The sequence below is a fragment of the Mus caroli genome, chromosome 11 (genome assembly GCF_900094665.2).
Source record: "Mus caroli chromosome 11, CAROLI_EIJ_v1.1, whole genome shotgun sequence".
Lineage (NCBI taxonomy): Eukaryota > Metazoa > Chordata > Mammalia > Rodentia > Muridae > Mus > Mus caroli.
The window spans coordinates 56323901-56333393 of NC_034580.1; the positions used below are offsets into that span (position 1 = coordinate 56323901).

The 9493-nt window shown below is 48.9% G+C and overlaps 1 protein-coding gene across 1 annotated transcript; it reads left to right on the top strand.

Annotated features, from left to right (window-relative positions):
• Positions 1-1917: 1917 nt before the first annotated feature.
• Positions 1918-9493, top strand: B9d1 (B9 domain containing 1). Its single transcript, XM_021177218.2, has 7 exons — positions 1918-2071; positions 3140-3208; positions 4156-4267; positions 5588-5684; positions 5977-6039; positions 8934-9001; positions 9214-9493. Exons 1-7 carry the CDS (start codon positions 2009-2011, stop codon positions 9354-9356), a joined length of 615 nt encoding a protein of 204 aa, XP_021032877.1. The 5' UTR covers positions 1918-2008; the 3' UTR covers positions 9357-9493.

The window sequence follows — 9493 nt, forward strand, 5'->3', positions numbered from 1 at the left end:
TAGAACCATCAGCCTTGGAGTGGACTCAGCTCACAATGGGCTGGGCCCTCCCACATCAATCAGTAATTAGGAAAATGTCCCACAGGCTCAACTACAGCCCAATCTTAAGGAGGCATTTTCTTAACGGAGACTCCAGTCTCTCTGATGACCCTAGCTTGTGTCAAATTGACATAAAACTCACCAGAACATCTACCAGGGTCCTCGAGCACTCTACAGCTTCTGGGTGACAGCCTGGGGATGCCTTCCATTATCTTACCTCTGCAGTGATAAGGAGAGTGAAACATTTTATAAAATGAGGGTTCCTTGATGAAGACTTACGGCTTCACTCATATGCCCAAACCAGGAGCATACGATATCTCCTGCTATGGATACCTTTAGTAACTAGATGGGAACATTCTCCTACAGGACAGAAAAGGCCTGAAAGAGTATAGGTACCAGTGATTGCAATCATCCCCAGGTTTGTTTTCTTATAGAACTCAGGATCACCAGCCCAGGGCAGCACCATCCACAGTGGGCCTGGCCCTTCTCTACCAATCACTAATTAAGAAAATGCTCAACAGGCTTACAAGCCCAGTCACATGGAGGCTTCCTCAATCTTGGTTCCCTCCTCTCAGATAACTATGGCTTGTGCCAAGTTGACAAAAAAAAAAAAAAAAAAAAAAAAAAACTAGCCATCACAGCCCTCTTCCTAAATGTCTCATCCTGTTGGTTTGGACAGAAAAGCCTTATCTAATGAGTAATTTGGGGATTGAGAAGGCTTCCTTTCAGTAGTCTGTATCTTTCCAACTCTTTCAGTAAAGACCAGCAAGTGGCAGCCACCGACTAGGAGAGAGGGGCCTAGAGCCTCTGCTTGTATGACTCTTGGCTCTAAGCTAAAAGAATTTCTTACATGCTTGCACCTCGGCCCACCTAGAACGCTGTGACCACATGCCTTTCCTCTTCCCCACAGGTGGCTTTGGGAATCCCGCCAACTGACATCCAAGCTAAAAACATGACCTGGTGTCATTACTGTAGGCTGAGCTCCCTAAAGTATACATATCTGCATCCGTTTGTTTCCAGGCTCCCTCATCATTAATGTGTTCTTTGATGTTTCCTTATAAGCTCTGAATGTGAAGTCTGATTCTGCAGCTAAATTCCCGTAACGAATATGGCTAAATTACCAAGTCACGTCCTCCAGAAAACAGAGATGTGTTCAATTTTATTTATTAAAGAAGTAGTTCCCACATATTTTGCATTGGCGGGGCAATGAGGACCAGGCACTGAATGCCCCTAGAGTCGAGCTGGGGATCTAAAGGCAAGAAGCTCGCATTAAGCCACCTTGAATTGGACAGTGATAGCATAAGTGCAGTTGAATCCAAGCATTAACAACGGTGTCTACCGAGAAGGATGCTGGTGGTTTGGGACCAAGCTCTGACATCCCTGAGCTGCCAGTGATTTTCCAAAATTGGGTGACTAGTTCCGTGGGCTCCAGCTTCTCATGCAGGACGCGGGACTTGGACAAGTGGAGTCTCCCGGTTTCGATGACAAGAGCCTCATAGGGCTGAAGGGCGCATTCTTCACCTGAGACAATGTGCTGGGTGATGTCCGCTGGACCACTCCGCGCACCAGGCCTTCCAACGATGGCGTCTTTGCGGTCGCTGCGTGTGGCAACAGCGACACCACCTGGAGAGAGGTAACTCTAGCACGTGACTTTCCGCGGGCCTGAGTGCCGGTGCTGCTTCTCAACATTCAGCTTTGCAGTCTGCGAGCTTCAAGCATGGCCAGACGAGTGAAGTCACACTTTGCGGGTCCGAGGACCCGCCCCTGGGGGTTAGGTTTCGCGCGACGGACACGGAGGACAGTGTCCAAAGCCATAAAGACTACTGCGCCTGCGCACTCTTACCTTTGAGCGAACTCGTCACCGCTTGAGAAATTTGTCCTAGACGACTTACCATCTGTTTCCAAGACAACCCGAGAGCCTCCTGGCAACAGTGCGCGGCCTGCGCCGGTCTCCCGGCCCATCCGTGCAATGACTGCAGCAAGTCCCAGCGTCTTCCTGCTCATGGTCACCGGGCAGGTAGAGAGCGCACAGGTAAGCAGTCCTGGACTCCGCCCGGGGACGGCCTGTTTCTCTCCCCGGGCTCTTCGCTCAGCTCCTAGAAAGCCAAGATGCTTTGAGCATCTCAAATAAATGGAAAGGAGAAGCAGCATTTGAGAACCTTGGCTCCAGGTAGATGGACCGGACAAGCTTGAGTGAAAACAGACCTCGAGGCGTTCAGCTGGTACCACTTGGATCCAGTTTACTTGGTTGAGTGGTGGCCTAGGACTAATGGGACTGAAGACTCAGCTGATCCATTTAACAGCTGGGAACTTACCTGAAGGCAGTGGCCAAGGTGGGATTTGACCCAGGTCCGTCTGAGAGACAGAACTTTGCTACATTATTCTGGGCTGCTTGTTGAAAATGCCCATTATTCCTACATATTCTGAGGTTTGGCTGACATGATTTAAGTTCTGCCAAGTCTGAAGCTCAGTAGGTGTTTCTGCCTTCCCATTCATTGGTACTGCGTCCTTCCTCCCTGTTTTCCTCTATCCGATTAGAGGATGCCTGGGCTGCTTACTCTGGACACCTTCCTTGACGTCTGCCCTGGGCCTTCCTTTCTGGACGCTCAGTTCTAGCCATGTTCTTTGGCCCTGTAGCTTCTAGGTTTCACGTGAGCATCATTTCTGTAGAGCTAATTTGTGCCCAGCACTGGTGACACGCTGAGGCATGAAACCTGTTCCTTCTTCAGTCTAACAGGGTTATCAGATAGACATTGGATAACCACATGCAGAAATGCAGAGAAGCGAAGGGAGCCAAGCAATGATCCTTAAGCCAGCTAGAGACTGAGGGGAATTCTGAAAGATGGGCAAGGGGCCTACCACATGTGGACTGAGAAAGACAAGACAGAAAGCAGACCCTGAGCAAAATAACCTACCGGTATTGGCAGTCTGGGACTAAGCCTGACTTCCTGATTTCCATTCCCTGCCCGCACTGAAGTCCATGTCCACTTCCTCAGTCCCAGATGCCTCTTTCCTAATTCCTGTCCACTGCATCTGCCTAGCTAATGTGTGGGCCCAGTTTGCACTTTCTAGACAGAATCCTGTATACTTTTTCTCTCAGTTTCCAGAGTATGATGACCTCTACTGCAAGTACTGCTTTGTGTACGGCCAGGACTGGGCCCCAACAGCGGTAAGTTGGACTCATGGGCCTCCTCTGGTTAGAGTTTTGGTGATTCCTGAATCATACCCTTCTATTCAAGACCAAGCTACAGTGTGTACTTACATATAATAAATAAATCTTTTAAAAAAATGGAATTAATCTCTAATATATATTGAAACATCCTTTTTAAAAAAAAAACTATTAGAAAAACCAAAAAATATTAACATGCCCATGGTACAAATGAAGAAGCTTGGGCTCAAAGAAGTTGGGCTTTTACTTTATTCTTTCCATTTGTTTGGTATTATATATGTAGCCCAGCTTGACCTTGAATTCTTAGAGATGCTCCTGCCTCAGCCTTCTGTGCTGGATTACAGGCATATGCTATCCTGCTTGGCTGGCTTCCACTTTTTAAACTTGTCTGGTATTGTAGTGGTCTGCACTGCAGCTGCTTCCTGTGGTAAAAGACTCCTTAAAACCTTAAGAAGAGATCCTTCATTTTGTCCTGGCTCCTGGTTGTTTTCTGCTGCCTGAGAAGGGGCCATGTTTTGTTTTCAGGTGGGGGTATTGGCTGATGCTGTCCAAAGCCACTGGCAGGTGGTTCTCCAGAGCCTGCCTGGTTAGGCTGCTGCTTTTCCATCTCAGCTGCTACCAACAGACTCCAGGGGTACACCAGGGAACCCAGTAGTGACTGTATTCTATAAACTAGCTTTCCCCAAAACAAATGCAATGTTTAGGTCATCTCTGACCTTAGTGTCTAGGTAGACGGGTGGAATGAAGAGGGAGTGGATCAGGAGCTAGAGTGTACAAGTAACTGGGAGGGTAGAATCTAGACCAAAGCATTGTGGATAAATATTTAAAGGGAGAGTGGAAAGAAGCAACACAGAACTTAAGTGATCTCCCCAACTTGCCTACTTAGACAGAAAGGTCATAGGTTCTTGGAACTCAAACCAGCTATCTCTGTGTCTATTTCTATTCAGGGTCTGGAGGAGGGGATCTCACAGATAGCATCCAAGAGCCAAGATGTACGGCAAGCACTGGTGTGGAACTTCCCCATCGACGTGACCTTTAAAAGTACCAACCCCTATGGCTGTGAGTCTGTGGGCCATACTGGAAGGGGGAGATCTTCTGCCGCATCTGCCACCACTCTCCTTCTTTAGGCTGCCCTGCCAGTGTCTGAGTTTGTGCCCCAGCTTTTAATGCACTCAACATTTGCCTTTTTTGTTAAATGCAGTTTGCACATGGAGCCTGCAATGCTGCAGCCACGTGCCCGGAGGGTCTGACCCCAAGTCGTCCAGCTTCCCATTGTAGTTCTCCAGTCAGCTCCAGTATCTGCTCATCCTGTACTAGTTGCTCAGGGCCCACTTCTGAGCCTTCTGCTGGTGTTCTGGGTGAAGCTTTCCCCTATAGCCACTCGGTTTCTAATCCAAGTCCTTGCAAAGCAAGCAGAACAATGGAGGTTGACCAGGACAGGCTAAGGTTGATCTGCCAAGGTTAGCAAGCCTGTAGTCTCATGGCAGTTCAGAGAACACTGAGTGTACTGTAGTACTGAACCTGCCTGCCTGAGTCTTTCTGAGCACATACCCAACAGAGAAGAGCACACAGTGTGACTGATCTGAAACTTACTGCAACAGTTCTCAAAGGAACAGCTCATGTGCCCACAATCACAGTTAACTGCAGTATACGGTGGTGGTCAGGTATTTAGCACCGAGAATGAACAAGCCACTATACAGGAACAATCTGAGTAACTCCCAGGTTACCTTTTGGTGGCAGAGTAATAGTGTGGAAGGCACAGATTTCTTCATCCTTTACTGAGCACCGCCTGTGGTTGGTACTATTCCAAGGCTTTTAGACACAAGAAAGGTCATGAGAGAAAAGGTTGTACTTGTCTGAGGCCGTTCAACAGTAATTACAGAGCCAACTTCCAGGCCTTACCTGTCATTTAGAGTAGCAGATAGTAGTAGATCTGTCTGCTACATAGAGAGGGCAGACACCTTAGTAGGCCTGACTGGATATGAAAAGGAAGCATTTGGAAACGTCAGTGTGTTAAGGAAAAAATACCTGAAAGGCCATGATTTCCCACAGGGTATCACAGTTGATGAAAACCACACGCATCAGTCAGTGAGGAAGAAAGCAGGGCTCAGGGTTCGCAGAGGGCCTCCACAGGACTTCCTGTGTCTACTAAATGTTCTGGCTCTGTCTTCCCAGCTGTGAGCTGAGGTATAGAGAGCACTTCCAGGGCCCCAGCAGCGATACAGAAGGTGGCGGGGGAACAGAAGCCCTGGGTGTGGACAGGGTTCCCAGGGCTTTGGCCATCATGCTCTTGAACGTCTGTTCCAGAATTGAGCTAGGCACACCATTTACTACTTCCCTTCCCTGGTTTTCCTTAATACCAACCTTGTCCTTCCCAAGGGCCACAGATTGTACTCAGTGTCTACGGGCCGGACGTGTTTGGGAATGATGTCGTACGAGGCTATGGAGCAGTGCATGTGCCTCTCTCTCCCGGAAGGTAGGTGCCCACTCTTGCCCTGGCGGCTGGCCTGCAGTGTGCCCCTGACTGAGCAGGCAAACCTTGACAACAGCAGCTTTAGACTCAGGCTTTCTGACCACTGCTCCTTCCTCTGACTTGGGCAAGTTATGTTAAGGGGCCTGGGTATAGTCCTGCACCCTGGAAAAGACCCACATAGGTAGGTGATGTGTACTGCTGGAGGTAGTGAGTGTAAAAAGAAGAAAGTCCTGTGTAAAGCCACATACCTTGATCTATTCCTCAGCACATCTCTCTATGAAAACATTTGTTTCAGGCACAAAAGGACCATCCCCATGTTTGTGCCAGAGTCTACATCTACACTACAGAAGTTCACAAGGTAGGTCTTCTGCTTGCTCTTGATCTCATTGGGCAGCACCTTCCACTCTCTTGAGACCTGGAAATCTCACCGGTCTTTAGGTTGCTGTGCCTAGAGACAGATGGAACAGGGATGCCAGCAGGTGCCACTGCTTAGTCCTTGTACTTCTTTGGCCACTTTCTGGTAGCTTGAGGCTGTAAGGCTTTCTTCTGTGCCCTGCCAATTCTTTGCCACATGGAAAGCAGCATGAGGCAAATGCCTTAAGATAGTCACAGTGACACTAGGTTATGAGGCCTTCATGCATTGGCCCCCCAGGGACAAGAGCAGCCTTCATGAGGAATCTAAGAATCATGTTCACACGTAGGGCCCAGTGGTCTCTTTGCAGGCCCTGAGGAAGACTTAGTTAGGAGCAGCTAGTGGCCAGGATAAGACAGTAAGAAGGTCCCACACAACAGGACAGACACCTTGAGGATGCCTTGGAGGAAAGGCATACCCTTTGCCACATCCAAATAGGGATTAGAAGGGCTGCTAGCCCTTCTACTCTACTGCACGCTACCTCTGCTCCCCTGTTGGTTGACAAGGATGAGAAGAAAATGAAGGCCCACTGGGTTCCCAGGCAGCAGCCAGTGAGCAGCTTCTTGTAAGTCAGTATCAGGCAGAGGGACCTGGTCAGATCCTGATAGGGAGAGAGCTCAACCGAGGAAGCCATCTGAAGTCTGTACAGGGAAGGGACAAAGTTCTTAAGGCTCCAGCCTTAAGATTCAGATTCCCATTGCCACAAAAATACCCTCTAGGAGTTTTCAAGTAGGAAAGGGCTTCTTAGCTGTTCCTGGGCCAGCATCACCTGGAAGAGATACTACCAACCTTAGGGACTGAAGTAGTGGTCAGGCCATGTTGGTGGGCTTAGACAGTCCAGCAGCCACAGAAGGGAACTAGACCCTAGTTTTGAGAGGGCTGAAGAAAGAAGGTTCTGGACTTCAAGAACAAAGACATGGCTGGCTGCCTTGACAGTGCCTCGCCTTTTACCTATGTGGATAACCCAGGATAATTTCTACCCTGCAGTCACCTTCCCAGTGTCTCTGGTCATTGCTCAGTATTCCTAAAGTTGTTGCTCAGACCTCTGCAGTCTATCCATTCTAGTCTTTACAAAGTCTTAGGGTGGTGTTGCTGCTGGAAGCTGCTGTGGCTTACCCTCTGCATTTGGGAGTCTCATGAGCCAGGATGGCAGTAGCCTCTCCCTTGCTTCCTTCCTTCCCATTTATCTGCCCTTGGATTTTTGAGCCCACAAGGTTCTGCTCTGTCTCAGCCCTTGCTTGGAACATTGTTCTGTCTCTTCTCAAATGAAAAAGAAATGTAGGGCTGGAGAGATGGCTCAGAGGTTAAGGGCACTGACTGCTCTCCCAGAGGTCCTGAGTGCAATTCCCAGCTGTAGTCTCCCCTCCCCCAGCCTGAAACCTGCACAACACCAGCAACCACATGGTGGCTCACAACTATCTGTCATGGGATCTGATGCCCTCTTCTGGTGTGTCTAAAGACAGCTACAGTATACTCATAAATAAAATAACTAAATGTAAAAAAAGTTGTTTTTTTTTTTTAATAAAAAGAAATGTATAGAGAACTTTGTGGAACAACGCCACCAGCATTCTGGTGTGCCTGAGGAGGTAGAACTCTGTCTTCTTTCTGGGACGTTTGTAGCAGGCTTTCTGGTAACCATGACTGTAGAAGAGAACTGGACATATGGTGATGGTGGGATTGCTCTCTGAGACTCCTCATAGTACTCAGGTGAGTGCACTTCCAACTTTGCTCTAGGATGGGGAAACAGAAGAGAGACACCCACTCATCTAGTTCCTTCTGGAATGCTTAGCTGTAGGAACCCTGGCTTCTTTACTTTGGTTGTCTGAACTCTTCTCCTCCTCCTGGGGCCCCCTCAGGAACTCCTACCCAGCAGTCTAACAGGCCTTGAAGTCCAAAAATCTAGCCATACCCTCAGCATGGCTGTAGGTAGTGGGTGTGTAGTCATGGTTATCAGAAAGCCTGCCACAGACTGCCCAGGGAGAAGACTAATCTACCACCTCAAACAGGAATGCTGGTGGAGTTGTTCCACAAAGCCTAACTTGGTCCTGGCTGCTATGCTTAGACTAATCCTATATGCTCCAAGCCTATGGTTTCCACCAAAATGCTGGATCTGGATCCATATGTCTTAGAGGCATGGGTGGGGCCCAGGATCTGAAGTTTGGGTGCAGTAGGATTGTGAATTACAAGACATTTGCAGGAGTGCTTCTTAGTTTGCCAGCTAGGGCCTGGGGGCTAACTTAGCTAGGTGAGACTTTTAAGTCAGATGACCTGTTATCCACAGCCACCCAGGGCCAGATCCTCCCTAGAAGGGTAATGTTTTATGTGGCAGGTGATGGGGTGCCTTCACTTCATATAGTCTCATGAGGTAGGTGCTATTATCTTATAGTAGACAAACAGGTTCAGTGATGGGGTGTGGCTTGTTCTGCATCCCATATAAGGAGGCAAAGCTTGGGAAGCTGGATCTGGCCCTTCTTGGGATTAGGCTCTCTCTGAGGAGATTAAGGGTCACGCTGTTTTGCTTCCACTCTTCTGACCCACCTGTTTCTTTTGGGGGTTTCCATGGGTTCGGGTTGCACTATTTGCCCCACATCTCCTTTAACATTCACCCTTGGTTAAAACCACCAAAGAATTGGCTGGGCAGGCTGGACACTCCTTGGAGCATCTGGCATAAGCACTGCTAGAACTGTTGGCAATGGACCCTTCAAATAGATAAGAGGTTGTCCTAGCACCTAGAGGAGGGGTTGTAGGAGAAACGCTCCTTTAAGCCTGGAACACTCTGGCTCAGTGTCTGAAGTCAGCAAGTCCCAAGTGCTCCTCACCGTGTTTTCCTATGTTCTCAGCTGGTTCATGGGACGGCGACCTGAGTACACAGACCCCAAGGTGGTGGCCCAGGGTGAAGGCCGGGAAGGTAAGACTGATGCTCCCAACCATAACTGGAGGGTTGAAATGGGCCCCCAACTCCCCAGGAGCCCAGAAAACAGATGTGTAAAGGTCAGGGAGCTTCCAGACAACTGGTACCTAATAATGTACAAGACACCCACCACTTACACAAGGGCTTCAGCAGTGGTGTGCCATGTCTGCCCCAGTCAAATCCAGCTAATGCCCAGCTTCTGTCCCCAGTGACTCGTGTTCGCTCTCAGGGATTTGTTACCCTCCTCTTCAATGTGGTGACCAAGGACATGAAGAAGCTGGGCTATGATACTGGGCCTGTGGACACACAAGGAGTCCTGGATCCTAGCCCGCCACAGAGCAACCCACAATAAAAATCAGCCCTTCTGTCCACCACTGTGGACCAGATGCCCTACAGCCCACACACAGCCAAGGACATGCCAACCAGGCTGGGAAACGGGGGAGCTAAAGGTAGTTTTATATAATAAAGTGTCACATGTTTTTCAGAGGT